General features: G+C 46.1%; 3 protein-coding genes across 9 annotated transcripts; all 3 read left to right on the top strand.

Moving 5' to 3' along the window:
- Window positions 1–1,852: 1,852 nt before the first annotated feature.
- LOC136486050 (probable inactive receptor-like protein kinase At3g56050) lies at window positions 1,853–5,850 on the top strand. 7 transcript variants are annotated; one of them, XM_066482825.1, is made up of 10 exons: window positions 1,854–1,951; window positions 2,079–2,148; window positions 2,401–2,585; window positions 2,670–2,826; window positions 2,935–3,037; window positions 3,812–3,901; window positions 4,028–4,284; window positions 4,467–4,657; window positions 4,753–4,885; window positions 5,092–5,850. In XM_066482825.1, exons 4-10 carry the CDS (start codon window positions 2,727–2,729, stop codon window positions 5,682–5,684), a joined length of 1,467 nt encoding a protein of 488 aa, XP_066338922.1. In that variant the 5' UTR covers window positions 1,854–1,951; window positions 2,079–2,148; window positions 2,401–2,585; window positions 2,670–2,726; the 3' UTR covers window positions 5,685–5,850. The 7 variants fall into 7 exon arrangements, with proteins under 7 accessions (XP_066338927.1, XP_066338922.1, XP_066338926.1 ...); XM_066482828.1 differs by having other exon boundaries at window positions 1,950–1,968; XM_066482830.1 differs by lacking the exon at window positions 2,401–2,585 and having other exon boundaries at window positions 1,853–1,951.
- A 1,819-nt stretch (window positions 5,851–7,669) lies between these two features.
- On the top strand, window positions 7,670–10,710 carry LOC136486052 (protein GRAVITROPIC IN THE LIGHT 1-like). Its single transcript, XM_066482832.1, has 2 exons — window positions 7,670–7,866; window positions 8,929–10,710. Exon 2 carries the CDS (start codon window positions 8,997–8,999, stop codon window positions 10,263–10,265), a length of 1,269 nt encoding a protein of 422 aa, XP_066338929.1. The 5' UTR covers window positions 7,670–7,866; window positions 8,929–8,996; the 3' UTR covers window positions 10,266–10,710.
- A 430-nt stretch (window positions 10,711–11,140) lies between these two features.
- On the top strand, window positions 11,141–14,553 carry LOC136486049 (uncharacterized). Its single transcript, XM_066482823.1, has 4 exons — window positions 11,141–11,763; window positions 12,671–13,153; window positions 13,630–14,142; window positions 14,239–14,553. Exons 1-4 carry the CDS (start codon window positions 11,278–11,280, stop codon window positions 14,317–14,319), a joined length of 1,563 nt encoding a protein of 520 aa, XP_066338920.1. The 5' UTR covers window positions 11,141–11,277; the 3' UTR covers window positions 14,320–14,553.
- The last annotated feature ends 1,942 nt before the right edge of the window (window positions 14,554–16,495 follow it).

Here is a 16,495-nt window from a genome sequence, read left to right as displayed (position 1 = left end):
CGGCTGTAAACTTGCGGCCCGCTTCTTTTCTCTCCGCCCCTCTCTCTCCTCCACTTCATTATACAGCTCACCAGCAGCCCCTTTACTATACCTGCTCTAATAAACCTACGTTTGAGTCTCCGATACTCTTAGATGCTCATACTTTTAGTTATTTCTTTTTTTTATTTCACTGGTTGATGACGTGTCTATCGGCACCCAGATGCATTTTATTTTGTCAATGTAAGATATGTCGGCAAAGTCCCTTAAAGACGTTTATATAGATAAGGTGTGTAAACAATGTATTCATACAAGTAAATATGCATGCACATACATCAATGTCTATGCTTGCACTGTGTTTCGTTTAGCGAAAATGTCTATGCTTGCTCTTAGCGAAAAGGAAAAAGTCTACTTCACCCCCCACCTTTCATAGTTGGTCTAATTCACCCCCTCAACTATGAAACCGTCTGTTTTACCCCCTGAACTTTCCAAAACCGTCTATTTTACCCCCTGGGCGGTTTTTCAACGGCGGTTTTGCTACAGTAACAGCGGGTTGCTACAGTAACCGTGGGTTTGCTACAGTGTCGACAGTTTTGAATTCCCTTTTATTTATTTATTTTCGATGAATTTTTGAAAAATCATAGTAAATCATAGAAAAATCATAAAATGATAAATTTAATTTTATTGGACTCCACATGAGTAGATCTACACAATGAATATATAATACAGTATGCTTTAGCACAAATTTTTTTTATAGCTTTAGATTAATTGGAAAATCCAATTTTATCTGTAATTAATTGGAATAATTCATAGCTGTAGCTTCTATGGTCCAATTGTGGTGAAATTTTTATGCTACGCTAATTATTGTATGCTTGAACTATAGTAAAAATTTCGTACTCATTGGACTATGTATAACTTAGTTATAGATAATTTCTAATTAATTACAGATAAAATTGGATTTTCCAATTAATCTAAAGCTACAAAAAAAATTTGTACTAAAGCATACTGTATTATATATTCATTGTGTAGATCTACTCATGTGGAGTCCAATAAAATTAGATTTTTCATTTTATGATTTTTCTATGATTTACTATGATTTTTCTATGATTTACTATGATTTTTCAAAAATTCATCGAAAAAAAATTCAAAACTGACAACACTGTAGCAAACCCACGGTACTGTAGCAACCTGCTGTTACTGTAGCAACCCGCCGTTGAAAACCGCCCAGAGGGTAAAATAGACGGTTTTAGAAAGTTCAGGGGGTAAAACAGACGGTTTCATAGTTGGGGGGTGAATTAGACCAAGTATGAAAGGTGGGGGGGGTGAAGTAGACTTTTTCCTTAGCGAAAATGAATGGTCCTTTTCGTTTCCATGAAATTTAGCTGTTGCTAATACTGATGCTGATTTGTTATGAGAAAAAAAAACATTGTTCGTTTTCTAAAAAGTACTACTGAAATAGCGCTGAAAAACCGAGCGAATGTCCATAAAAGTAGAACACGTCAATTAGCTTACTGGGCGTTGAATCATGGATAGACTTGGCATGTGTCTGTTAGGCATGTTCGCTTGTCTGAATTCTGGAGGAATCTGGATGGATTGGAAGAATGCTAGAAGAATTTATAAGAGAAAAATACTGTTCTAGATAAAAAAATAAGTGGATCAAGTCAGATTTAAGGCCACACGAACTGAGCCAAAATTGTGGAATGACACTGACTACGGTAGGTTCTTGGCGAGTCACGTTTGGTGGTCCAGTGGAGAGGTGGCAATATAATTAATTAATAAATAGTGAAGAAAAGGAAATTTCCATGTGTTGGGCAACCAGTTAGGAAGCAGCCCAGATTGGAGTTGGCTACTGCATCTCGTTGCGTATCTGGCTGCCCACAAACGGACGGAGACGGACAGGCAGACATCCTCCAAACTCCAAACTCCAGTCCACCAGATTTCATGCTCTTCAATATCCTGTCGGGGAGCTTTACAGGTAGGGTACCCTTACAGGTACTGGAAGAGAAGATCCTAGCTGTTCCTTTGGCTTCTCCAGTTCCTTCGTTTGATCCCCAGCAAGACATATAGCTGCTTGCTCTCTCCTGATTGGTGTTCCTTTGCAGCTTGCTCCTGAAGAACCTGGAGGAATGGCAGGATGGGGGCTGTAGATTGGGGCATCCTCCTGACTCCTAGGCAAGCTTCTCTTTTGCTGCCGGGTTTGGCTCCTGAGTCCTTCCCGCTGTCCCTGTGTTCTATCTTCCGTTTCTTCAATATTCCACCTGACCGGAAATCCCATCTAGCTTAGACACGAGTGTGGATTCTTTACTTCCACAGCTGCAGTTCTTGGATCCTCGGCTACTTTTCTGCCTCCTTTTTTTCCCCCACATGTTTGACGTCTTCCATCCTGAAAACTAAGCCCTACGCTCCCTTTATGATATCTTGCAGGGGAGGGGATCAAACAAATGGAGGTTATTCGATTATGGCATCTCGATTCGTTTCTTGCGGTGGTATGCAATCCAATCCAATCAAATCCAATCCGTGTGTGTGACCCTCGCACAGTGTGAGCTTTCCGACATCTAGCTAGCTAGCTGAGCTTTCTTGTACAGCCAGTCAGTCACCAGGCTTTACAGGTAAACTTGATGGTGGTGGGGGTGGTGCCCTTCTTTTATTCTCTCAATTCCCTCGTTCTTACTCTCTCTTTTAACTTCCTGCAGTAGGAAGAAGAGAAGAGGTTTGGGCTCTTCTTTGCCTCGGCTTGGGGCTACGCAGAAATGGTGGACATACGCAGCATCAGAGCTGCTGCCTACTTCTTCCTCTTCTCCTTGCTTGTGTCTCAGAGGCTTGGTTCTTGTGCTTCCACCAACGAACAAGGTGGGGGCAACGAATTTTGATGGGGCAATGTTAAATTAAAACAGATGAAAAACTAGGTTCTTGAAATGGATTCGTGCCTAAGCAAATTCTAGTGGTGTTATTTTTCAGGGAGACCTCTTTTGAGATTTCGAGAGAGCGTAGCAGGCGATCCTTCTGGATCTTCGTCGAATTGGGGAGTGAGTTGCTCAGATGATGGCAAAGCGGTGGCGTTGTAAGTGCTGTTCTCATTCAATCTTCAGTTTTTCTTCAGCAAATCTCTGTACTTAGTAGATTCAGAGTTCAGGGTAAAGTGTCCCTTAGTTGCAAATTGAATTTATTATAAGGGCCCATTTGGAAAGCAAGGATTTCACAGGAATTGTATAGGAATTTCACAGGAATCAGTTCAATTTCATAACAAAAACACAAGAATAGGGAAACTTTCCTGTGTTCCAAACAGGGCCTAAGTACCCCTGATTTAAACCTACCCCTGATTTAAACCACTCTTGCAACAGGTCCTTGTCTCATTTTGCTATTGCTCACTGTTGTAAGTTTTAGCTTCCAGCATCAGGTATTAGTCAAATCAGACAATTCTAGAGTAAGCTATGCTTGTCAAAGGAGAGTTTTGACTTTTCAGCATTTCTTGATGCCCCTGTTTTTTTTTCCCTTTCAAATATGGGAATCTGTATATGTTTACTTGGTGTGATTCAGACACAAAAAGTAAATTTCAAATAAGAAACAGATATAAAATCTTAAGTAGACCAAAGAGGCAAAGAAAGAGTCAATAGTCTGCACTGCTAATTTTTGTGGGCCTAGAATTTTTTATGGTGACTTGCAAAATCTGGAAAGGCTAAGTGAAACTGCCACCAGAACGTTCATAAAAACAATGTTCGTCAGAGAAAAGAAATTCTTCAGATCTACTATGAAAAAAGTGCTAAACAAATATTAAATCCTGATAATTTCAGCAGTTGTTGATACATAATCTAAAATCACATGATGATCTCTGCAGCTTACCCAAGGGTTTCAAGTTATCAGGTGAATTACCATCTGACTTGCCATCTGATGAAGCGCTTCCATCATGCAGGAAAACCTTAACAAAGTGAGTCTCTTGTTTCTTTCTTTTACTACATACATGTAATTTTCTAACCGTACATTACAACTTCACCACAAAGTCCATTCCTTAGCCTATGCTCAATTACCCATCCATAACGCTAATGGTAAACAGCACAATCAGGGGTGTTATCCAGAGACGACTCCAAAGCCCAGAAGCAAAGACACATCATGTTGATCCTTCACCTTCATCTTCATCCAAGTCTTTACCTCGCTGGGCAATCTACATAATAGCCATCGGTGGAGCGCTTGTCTTTGTGGCTGTAGCTGCTGCCACTGCGTATCTACTCTTCTCTCGGCGAAAGAAGGATACCACTGTCATGCCATGGTCTACTGGACTCAGTGGGCCACTCAGTAAAGCCTTCGTGGCAGGTCAGTCTCTCACCATCAGAGCTTTATGGGTTAAATCAAAGGGAATTCTAAACCAAATGGGCACAATTCATCAGACTGTCATACATATAGTTTCATCAGGCTGCTTGCATATAAATTGCCTTTTTTTGCAGCATGTCAGTTTTTTTTTTTTGGGTGTGATGTTGTACATACTGTGTGTTCAGGTGTTCCTTCTCTTGGAAGGGCAGAGCTACAGGCGGCCTGTGAGGACTTCATCAACGTGATCGGCTCCTCATCCGACTGCACCCTGTACAAGGGAACTCTATCAAGCGGAGTCGAAATAGCAGTAGTCTCCACTTCAGTTAACTCTGCCAAAGACTGGACCGATAGGTCTGAGAAGCAATTCAAGAACAAGGTTATATTATGCAATGTGCAAAGCTACCGTCAAGCGAACTAGTTTTTCACCGTTGTCTGTCTTATCTTATTGAACATTAACCGCTCCTGTTTCAGATATCTGTTCTGTCCAGAGTGAACCACAAGAACATGCTGAACTTGCTTGGTTACTGCACATGCGAGGAGCCGTTCACAAGAATGATGGTCTTTGAGTACGCTCCGTGCGGTTCCCTCTTCGAGCATTTGCATAGTGAGTGCCCCCTCCACCTCTGCATCTCGAGAAATACAGTTCTTGCCTTTTGCTGATGATGAAAAATAGCAATGGTGCTGATTGTTTTCTGAATCCCATTCAACTGTTAGGTGTGCTTTGATTGATATCTGAAGAACACATGCATGTTGTCTGCAATGATTGATTGCTAGGTAGCTAACAGAATAATTCCTCCTCCTGTTCTGCAGTTAGAGAAGCTGAAGATTTGGACTGGCCTGCACGGCTGCGCATCATCATGGGAGTAGCATACTGCCTGGAGCACATGATCCAGCTGGACCCTCCAGTGACGCCACCGACTCTGAGCTCCTCGTCCATCTACCTCACCGAGGACTACGCGGCCAAGATCTCCGACACCGAGTTCTGGAAGGAGGACGGAAAGGATGCACAGATGATCTCTGACAAGCAGCAGGATGACGTCGTGTACAGGTTTGGCATCCTGCTGCTGGAGGTGATCTCCGGCCGGCTGCCCTTCTCCGAGGACCACGGCCTGCTGGTCCTCTGGGCGTCCAGCTACCTGGACGGCAAGAGGCCGCTGCGTGGGATGGTTGATCCGACGGTGAGGTCGGCCGTGCCCGAGAAAGATTTAGAGGCGCTACGCGACGTCGTGCGGCTGTGCGTGCGCCCGGACGATAGGGAGAAGCGGCCCGCCATGGGCGAGGTTGCGAGGAGGTTGAGAGGCGTCACAGGGTTGTCGCCGGAGCAGGTGACGCCGAGGGATAACCCGCTGTGGTGGGCCGAGCTGGAGATTGCCTCGGCGGTGGAGTCGGAGGAGTCCGGGTGAGATTCACAACGAAACGTGAACTGAATTTTCTTTTGTACACTGTATTTATATATGTACATTTTTGTTTTGTTTGTTTTGTTGCTGATCACTGTACCTATAGCATGTACAGTGTCAATTATCTTTGAATGGGTGGGTCATGCATGTGCAAGACATGGTTTTTTGCCAACTCAGATATCAACCGTTAGAATCCTAGGCAAACCATGTTTTGTTTCGCTAAAAAGAAAAATGGTACCTCTGGACGTCTGGCGCCAGGCCCGCGTCCGGATGTACCTCCCGTGCTTTCGTCACGCATCGCATGGCACGTGCTCCATCTCGTTCCCAACCAGTGCCAGCGTTCGAAACTGTGGCATGCGCCCATCCTGTGCCCCGCACGATAGAAACCGCGCCCTCATGTTCATCCAGCGTCTGCACGGTGGAACACGCCCCACGCCCACACGGCGAAACCGGGCCCCGCGCCCACCGCCCCACCCGCAGATGCGCTCTGTGGAGGCGTCTGCAGGCCTCAGGCTTTGGCACGTGAACCACGACGGCGCACTAGTAGCAAGCGACGGCGGCATGCAACACACGATCTACTTTTGAAACATTTGGATGAAACATTTGCAACATAAATATGAAAATAGATGAAACACTTTTAACATGCGCGTGAAACATGCGTATGTAGCCATTGCAACATGTGCAACACCACGATTTACTTTCAAAACATACGGATGAAATATTTGCAACATAAGTCTGAAACAGATGAAACACTTGAAACATCACCACGATTTACTTTCAAAACATACAGATGAAATATTTGCAACATAAGTCTGAAATAAATGAAACACTTGAAACATACGGGTGTAGCCTTGCAACAGGTGCAACACCAAGATCTACTTTTGAAACACCCAGATGAACACATTTGAAATAAATGTCTGAAACACCTGAAACATAGGCTTGAAACACTCGAAACACGACGTCGCCGGCGGCCATGGCCTACTTGGTGGGGAACTGCAGTACCGGCGGCGCCCTCCTTCTCGTGGCGTCGGGGTGGTGGTGACGTGGTGTATGCCATGGGCACGACTGCTGAGGTGGGTAGGGGCACGGCGGGGGACGCCCCGCGCAACAGGGCACATGATTGGGGACGGGCGTGACGTGGGATGGGGTAAGGCAGGGGATGGCCGTGGTGGGCGAGATAGAGTGGAGCGAGCAGACGACGCCGTGGAGCGGCCGCGTGGGGCAGATGTCGAGGTTGATGCGGGCGGTGCGCGAAGCGGGCGTAAGGCGCAGTGGAGGCGGCCTCGATCGCGGCCGCGGTTGTGTGAGTAGGGGAAAATGGCAGTCAAGATTTTTTTAGGAACACGCGCAGTAGTGAGATGAGTTGGGGGAGAACGCGGGCCGGTTGCCTGGGCCGCCGGTCCACAGGCCCATGGACGCGTTCGGACGGGTTGCCTGGAATGGACGCCTGTAGAGGAGTATTATCGAAAGAAAAACTCAAGTTTATAACTGCGTTTCACCTCTCTGAACTGAGAGTCTAATTTCACATAGGAATTCCTCTTCTATCTGACATGGTCCATTCGCCCCATTTCAGGAAAAAAAAAATCAATGAGGACATTCTTATGAGAATTCCTAAACACCTGCCATGGTTTCACGACACTTGTCTCTATACGTATGTATTTAGTAAATAAAAAAGGTTTAATTAATTTTTTAACTATTTTTCTTAAATTTAAGCAACAATTTAGATGCACGCTAAATTGTTAGCATTTCACGAATCTTCTACGACAGTTTTTTTTTTTTTTTTACAACAGACAGGTGTTTACAGTTGCTGCATAGACATCATCAGTGCTGAATCTTTTCCTCGTTCCGGCAGTGCCGGCTCAGATCTGCAAGAGGGGCTGAGGGGCGGGGCGGCCTCTGCCCAGATCTGCGCGAGGGCCCAACCCAACCCAAGAGTCCAGGTCCAGGAACAAAAAGCCACAATGCAAGAGAGGTTCGGCCACTGCAGGCGGGCCCCTGAGCGAAGACAGGCGTTCACCTCACTCGCTCTCTCTCGCCTTTACCTCCGTGCGGCGACGACTGGGCGACCGCCACCGGCCACCGCCTTCTGCCGGGCCTTCGTCGGCGCCATTCTTTCCCTGCGGTACCGACGACTGGGCGAACCCCGCCCCACTTCGCCACCTCTTCACTGGCGACGATCACCCACCAGGTATGCCCGCTCCCTTCTCTCCCCTTCCTTCCTTTGCGGAGCCGAGCACCCCAAACCCTAAGCAATTTGAACTTGGATCTGACCCAGTTACAAGTAGTATATACATGATTCCTACTAGCTTCGAGTTTTCGCAAAAAATCATCGGGTGCACACATCCTGGGTTTACTCTTGTGTGCATCCATGCTACTGCTGTTAAGGTAATTAGGCCTACAATGTAGACTAGACTTTGGATGGAAGCAAAGTATAATTAGGTTTGACGTAGTTCTTGCTTTGCCTTGGGACCACTCTCTAGTCAATACCATGTGTCTGTGATATGAGCGACAACGAAGCTTGTCAATCTGGGTGGCGAACAAAAGAAACCTTTGTAGTCTGGGAATGCTACCTGCATATAGACGGGAGGAAATGGTATGTGCGCTTGAGGTTATGGTTCATGTGCTGTTATGTGTCGTCTATACAGGGCACGTGGATTGGTAACGGCCACATTCAGAGAAGCAGATAGGGCCAGTTTCCAAAAGAACCTGATTCCCGGATGTGCGTTTTTAGTATTAAAAGATGAATAAATAACTAATAAGGCGCATTAAAACCATGTCCATAGCAGGAACTATAAACCAGCTTGCAATATGGTCATTTTGCTCTTTTGCAGTTCTTCGAACTTTGAATTAATCAACACCCAACACTCAAAACCCCACCAGTTTTGTAGTGCTGGTGTTCCCTGTGTACCATGTCGTCAATGATTCAAGTGATCAAGTGGCTTAAAATGGATCCTGGTGTCAAAAGTAGAGAAGTAGATTTACTTTAGCAAATGGATGTTAGTGTTCCAGCCCATTTATATTTTTTAAAGTTTCATGTTCTGTTTAGCCTTTGGCATTGAGATCTGGTGTTGAATTCAGATTGCAGCAAACAATGCGTTCCATAATGTACTTTGCTTGAACCAACTTTTTTTCCCCCGTTGTGAATCTAGAAAAATCTACAAGTGTGGAACAAGAATTGTCACTGTAACTGGCTTCTAAAATATCTCTACTGTTGTAAATTTGTGACCTGAACCGAATAGTTGCTTTGCAGGTGGATGCCAATTTTTTTGTTGAGAAGTTGAAGACTACTAACTTCTTTGATCCTGACGTGAAGAAGTAATGATCCGCCCAGGCTCAAAGGAGTCACAAAATTATGATATCAATAATCAAAGAGTTCATCCTCAACCAATTGATGAGAACATGAATCAGAACGGGGACCCAATGGACACTATGATCGGGAGGATATTCAACAACATATCCTCTTTAAAATCTGCATACATTGAGCTGCAGGAAGCCCACACCCCATATGACCCTGACAAGATCCAGGAAGCTGACAAGCTTGTCATAGAGGAGCTTACAAAGCTTTCAGAACTCAAGCATGCTTACAGAGAAAAACATCCTAAGCCAGTAGCTGCATCCCCTCAAGATTCACGCTTTCTTTCTGAAATACAAGAGCAGCAGAATTTGTTGAAGACCTACGAGGTCATGGTAAAGAAGTTCCAGTCCCAGATCCAGACTAGAGATACTGAGATAACCCATTTACAGCAGCAAATTGATGAAGCTAAACTCCGGAAATCAAAGCTAGAGAAGAAACTGAAACAAAGGGGCCTACTTAACAAGGAATCAGAGGAATCTGACGAAGAAGAGAACTACTTTTCCATTGAATTGACACCTAGTTTGTTTACATCTGCTGTCGATAACGCATACCAGTCGATACATGACTTCTCAAAGCCTTTGATCAACATGATGAAGGCTGCAGGTTGGGATCTTGATGGGGCAGCTAATGCCATTGAACCTGGTGTAGTTTACACAAGAAGGGCTCACAAGAAGTTTGCTTTTGAATCCTATATTTGCCAAAGAATGTTCAGTGGGTTCCAAGAAGAGAGCTTTTCTATCAAGGATTGTAACATCAGTGTTTCCAATGAGGCTTTCTTCCATCAATTCCTCGCAGTGCGAGCCATGGATCCTCTGGATGTCCTGAGCCAGAACCCTGATTCAATATTCGGAAAGTTCTGCAGAAGCAAATACCTATTGCTTGTGCATCAAAAAATGGAAGGTTCTTTCTTCGGCAACATGGATCAGAGGAACTACGTCATGAGCGGTGGCCATCCAAGGACACCTTTCTACCAGGCATTCCTAAAGCTAGCAAAGTCCATATGGTTGTTGCACAGGTTGGCGTACTCCTTCGATCCAAAGGCAAAGGTATTTCAAGTGAAAAAGGGAAGTGAGTTTTCGGATATCCACATGGAGAGCGTCGTGAAGGACATCATCCTAGAAGAGGGTGCGGAGAGGCCGAAAGTTGGCCTGATGGTGATGCCTGGTTTCCTGATCGGGACCAGCGTCATACAATCCCGAGTGTATCTTTCAGATGTGAAGTATGCTGACTGACTGAAGATGATGCAGTTACACAAGGAGCTTGAGGTGCTGCGTGGGAGAGCTACCAGGTGGACTGTGTCTATCTTGTATGTAATGCGTCATACCCGTTGTTTCTCTGCCGTGCTGGTTTTGAAGCCTTTGTGAAGATTTCCATGTGCTATGTGATTCTGTCCAATGGGCTTTTGTCATTTTCAGAACTAGTACAATATATTTCTGTTCCCCAATGTTGCATTTCCATGTGCTATACTGCTATGTAATTCTGCCCAATGTTTGTACATGTTATCAGTGTGGTTGGATAGCCTATGTGATGGTTGTATAGGCTGCACTTTTCATCTGAAACGTTTTTGCCCAATCAGATGATTCTATTGCATTGCATAGTTGTGTGCTGAAATTGGCGGTGGATACCATGAGAGCGAATAGGTTCCGGGAAATTGTGATAGATTGATATGGGTACAGGGAGTACATTATATAGGCAAGGATCAGGAAGGGTTTATAGAAACACTCAATCAACGATGATCCTTGCCTAATCAATAATCATCTACCATAATCCCTAGAGGCAGCCCAGCCGATAGGTTTGGGCGCTAGGCCCATGACCAACCCATAGGCGCTATTCTAACATGTTCAATATCAAGTGTTGTAGCTTGGGGACTGATGTGGTGGAACACGCAGCATTAGTGCTGCTGCATACTTCCTGTTCTCCTTGCTTGTGTCTAGCCTTGGGTCTTGTGCTTCCACCATTGAACAAGGTGCGTGCAGAGAATTTTAATGGCCATTGATAAAAACAGATGACAATTTAGTTGCTTCATATGAATTACGGCCTAGAACATTTATATATACTGGAAATCAAATCAACAATTTGCTAAGCCTTGTCATGTTTGTTCTACATCATTACCCATTCCATTCGTCTTTCATCAGAAGAGAAGAGAAGCGAAGCAAGGCATCAGGCCACGCTTCAGTTCAGTTTTCACTCTGCACCTGCAGTCCACAGTCAGTGTTCACTCTCATCAGCTACTAGCCTGCTACCATGGCAACCGCATCCGACAGCACCCACCCCCCTCCCTCCGTCACCCACGACCTCGACGAGGATGACGACGATGAAGAATTCGACGACGACGGCGACGACTTCGATGACGAAGCCGACGGCGGCGAACCCCACGCGTCCTCACCCGAGGCGGCTCTCCTGGAGGCCGTGCTCCGGCGGCTCACCGCGGACGAGGTCCGGATCCGGGTGCACCAGGTCACGATCCGGGGCTGCTCCCGCACGCGCCGCGCCGCGGTCGAGGCGGCCGTCGGCCCGGACCTCGCGCGCGCCGCCACCGTGCGGGACCTTGTGCGCGCCGCCGCCGCGGCGGGCGACCGGCTCCGTCGCCTCGGCGCCTTCGACACTGTCTCGATCACCCTCGACGCGGCGCCGCCAGGGATCCCCGGCAGCGTCGTCGTCGTGCTCGTTGACGTCGCAGAGGCCCGCGGTCGCGCTGCCGGTGATTTCGGCGTCTTCGCCAACACACAGGTACCCATTCAGCTAGAAATGTCTCATTTTGCTTTTACATAATTGATGAGTTGTTTGCATCTTTCAAGTGATCAAGTGTTCCTAAAGGCATGCGAGTTCAGTTTCCTGCTTTGCTTCACCTATTTAGATTAGGCTGTGCAGTTCTTAACTATTACTCTTGCATCAAATGTTCCTATTTAGATTAGAGCTCACACCAGAATCTTAGCGAATTTGAACTAAATGAGGGCGCTCTCAGTGAACAGTGCAATCTTAGACTGTTGGTCAATACAGTTAAGTCGATCGTCCTTGCTTTCAGAATAATCACTTAAGATCCAAGAGAATATCACTTATTAGTTGGTGTTATGCTAGTATCGGTACAATGTCTTGGATGATGGAAATGACTACTAGGACCATTGAGTTGTATCTTTTGTTTTTATGTGATTTGTTTAGGAAAAAAATGGAACATGTAGTTCTTTCATATAATTGTGAGTTAATCGGGCTACCTTCAGGTGCATTGTGGAATGGATATGTGGTTTCGGTTCCTGATTCCTACTTCTATGGTTCTGGAGTAAAGTCAATTAGTTTCCTGCATTTTCTGGTTCAGCATTGCAGTATCATTGCAGGACTTTTTTCATGCCCTGTCATATTTATCCGTTCCAAAATCATACACGCTCTGTTGCATAGCTTGGATGAAAATCATTCAAGGGTATCTCTCATGCATTCTCCATCACTTAAAGGTGCATTTAGCTTTGGATTTGTGCATACTGTTTATTCCTGGTAATTTTGACTTAACATGATTGATCTTCAGAACCTACTCTATTACGATAAATGATGATTTAATGTCACTATATCACATGCATGACTTGAATTGGTTCCCAAATCCACTTTCTCAAGTCTTACCAAGTTTCTTGATGTGAACCTTTTGCAGACTAGATCATGCTCACTTGAAGGTTCAGTGAAGTTGAAGAACCTACTTGGATACTGTGAGACCTGGGATGCATCGGGTGCTCTTGAATTAGATAAGACAGCAGAACTAAGTGCTGGAGTCCAAATGCCTAGAATCGGAACAATACCAACTCCGCTGATGGCTACAATATCACTTCTGTGTGATGACTGGTTAAAGTCCTCACTCAAAGAACACCTGATGGGTGTTTCTGTTGGCTTGCTCTCCACCATGAACCACAACCTTGCTTACAATTTGACATGGAGAAAATTAACTGATCCAACACACATGTCATCCAGTTCCGTACAAGAGGAATTAGGACATAGCCTTTTGTCCTCTATTAAGTACGCGTACAAGGTTGACCAAAGGGACTCAAGCATAAGACCTACACGTGGATATGCTTTTCTGTCGTCTTCTCAAGTTGGAGGCCTCGCACCAGGGAGCAAATATTCACGATTTCTTAGGCAGGTATATCATCCTTTGTCCTGCTTGAAAACTAGGCTTTACATAACACACCTTTTAATTGAATCCTAAGTGACCCTTATTATTGTCTTTTTGTTAGACATCATTGTGAATCTTTGATTGAATACTTAAAATTGTATTGTATTTGTACCTCTGGCTTTGCAAATTCATGATCAATGTTAACAATGCTGATTATTGTCAGTCTACCATTCTCCCAGTAGATATATCTTTTGTTGTCTGACCACTGACCAAGGTCAAAAAACTTTCAAAGTTCTGTGCTATGTTAAAGCATCAAAATAGCAGCTCCCCTTTTTCAGTCCTTGCTCATGGCATAAAAAAATTAGTTTAAAATTTCAGTGAAAATGATTTCATCATTTTTATTTTCTAGAATCGAATGCCCTGCGCATTAGGATATTTTTTTTATCAACAACTGAACTGATTTGAACTGAAAGGTATTTATTATTTTCTTGGTTGTATATCAGGAATTTGATCTTCGAGTGGCTTTGCCTCTGGGTGTGCTGAATGGCGCTTTCAATGCCGGAGTGGCTGCGGGAGTCATCCATCCATTGGAGAGGGGATCCACAGGAACTGTCTCATCACTTTTAGAAAGATTTTACTTGGGTGGTAATAGGCCTCTTGTATGCCGCTTGGGTGGACCATCTTCACTATTAGGCTTCAAAACAAGAGGACTGGGGGCAACAGAATTCAGAACACATGACCCCCATAATTCTGACAATGGCACTTCCACTTCTCCTGAGCTAAATGGTCTTGGAGGTGACATAGCAGTGACAGCCTTTGCCGACCTGTCATTTGATCTGCCTCTGAAGCCGCTCAGGGATCTGGGAATTCATGGTCATGCTTTTGTCTGTGCTGGAAATCTTGGTAAATTAACGGACTATGATCTTTGGAAGTTCCCTGTTACTAACTTCCTACAAACATTCAGAAGTTCTGCAGGATTCGGTGTGGTTGTGCCAACCAGACTGTTTCGCATAGAGGTTTACCCCTTTGCATTCTTCAGTTTTTTACATTAAAGTTGGTGATGAATTTTCCACATATAAGTTTAGTTAACACGTTTTTCTCCTCTTGTCCAGATGAATTACTGCTACATCCTAAAGCAGTTTGATCATGACAAGGGGAAGACAGGCATACAGTTTAACTTCTCATCGCCCTAATATCTCTCACAGCATTATCTATTTAAATTGAATATTCCTATTTTCCCCCTCACTATGATCTTTTCATGGAGGAGCCTGTCTAGAACCGCCTCATGTAAAAAGAAAGCCTCTCACGCTGTAACTGTAAGTGATAAATTGTTTGTACCGGGATATGGATTTAATGCTGTGACTTTGTAAAGCACAAAAGGAAAAAGGAAAGCAATCTGAGGATGGGGATTCAAGTTTTCATTGCTGGCGTGAATGTTTTGGACTGGAAATGATGGAACAGTGTTGTCCAGAGATCTGCTTGAATAAGCCAACAGTAGCCAGAGATAAACGATTGTTGCCAAGCTGCAGTGTTGGCCATTTCTGGGACTGTATTGTGTAGAAAAAGTAGGAACAGATGACTAAAATCCTGAAATGTGTACTAAAATTGTCCCCCTCTACCTCTAGTTTTAAAGTGTGAGAAGGGCTTGTACTTGCGAATTTTGGCAATGCTAAGGCACGATGAACAATTTTTTCCACGATGATTTGTTGCCAATTGGATATGGTGCCGACATGGACGCTTGGGCATGGGCAATGAGATTGTATGTTTAGTAACTAGTCATAATGCATTACAGGACGTAGGGAGTACACAAAACACAGGAGTTATCTTCGGCCATTTTTAGAACGGTAATACTTGGCCACGGGCGTATGTCCGTCTGGACCCAAGAAAAAAAAATCAAATCTTTCCATGGAAGCTTGTCTCCCCCACTCCGTGCTCGTTCGTTGTGGCTTCATGGCGCCGTGTGGCCATCCTACCGTCCCAATCTGCCGCGCCGCCGCCTCCATCCCTCGCCGTCGCCCACTCCGACGCGCCGACGTTGCCATCCCCCGCGGCGCCTCCCATTCCCCCCCTGCCCCGCCCCCCGCGGAGAGGAGGAATCTTCCGCGTGAGGTATCCTACCAGCCGCCCCACCGACTGTAGCTGCCGCCAGACCCGGTTGCGGCACCTCACCCTTTGCCTTCAAGCTCCATGCGCGTGCTCATCGACTGCAGCGGCACCTCCATCCCCCGCCGTGCTCCGTCCTTCGCCACACCCAGGCCAAGCCACCAGAAGAGGGGGCCGTCGCTGGCCAGGCCCAGGCGTAGGCGCAACTGGTCGCTGTCCGACCGCGCCACCATCCTCAGCTGCCGGCTGGCCAGAACTGGTCAACCCCCCCCCCCCCCCCGCTCTACGCTGCATTGTATGAAAGAAAGATGAAAAGCGCATTGTCGGGTTCATAACCCTGGGGTCCCTAATGGGCCCGCTTCCTAGCAAAAGCTCGGCCCAGCAGACGACATTACGAACGACGCGCAACTCCTAGGTCGGCCCAAATACCTAACGATAGGCCGAAAGAGCGATCCAGTCTTCGGCCGGAAGGCCTGGCCAAGGAGGGGACGACGCTCGCTTCCGACTCTGACCCGCCTCTCCAACCGGAAGGCCTGGCCAAGGAGGAGATGACGCTCGCTTCCGACTCCGACCCGCCTCTCCGACCGGAAGGCCTAGCCAAGGAGGGGACGACGCTCGCTTCCGACTCTGACTCGCCTCTCTGACCGGGAATGCACCAAACCTCTGCTTACAGCTCTTCTCCGACCGGCGCGGTCAGAGTCGACTGGGAACGAACCGACCGGGACGCCCGCTCGGTGAGGACCCAAGAGTCAGGCGGAGCAGATAAGGCAAGACGCTCAAGTCAACCGCAATACCGAGGACCGTACCCTGCACACCTGCAGGATAGTACCGCTAGGCCATGACAGAGGGGTACATTGCGACCTTTCAGACATGTCAGAACACGAACAGTGTTGTGGGCGCCGACGTTTGTCCTACAATATGGTAGGCACCGACATTTACCATACCAGAAGAACACGATGGAGCCTACCACTTGCATCTGGGCATCAACAGTATTGTGGGCGCCGATAAACTGTCTTGTACCCGATGGCGTGGGCAACAAGACTAGGGAACACACACTCTCTCTCTAAACTTGTAAGACCATCCCCTTCACCTATAAAAGGGGATGCGCTCTCTTCCAACAGAGGACGGTCAATTCTGACTCTCTCTCTCTCTCTGCTAGCTTTAGACATTCTGAGCACTCGAACAGCTTCATAGCTCTAGAACTCTAAAGCTACATAGAGCATATGTTCAAATACTTAGCGCACGTAGGAGCTCCCGTCACTCTCG

Source organism: Miscanthus floridulus, chromosome 10, assembly GCF_019320115.1.
Source record: "Miscanthus floridulus cultivar M001 chromosome 10, ASM1932011v1, whole genome shotgun sequence".
NCBI classification, from domain to species: Eukaryota; Viridiplantae; Streptophyta; class Magnoliopsida; order Poales; family Poaceae; genus Miscanthus; species Miscanthus floridulus.
Note: the sequence above shows the minus strand (reverse complement) of the source record. Positions and strands in the feature narration are given on the sequence as shown.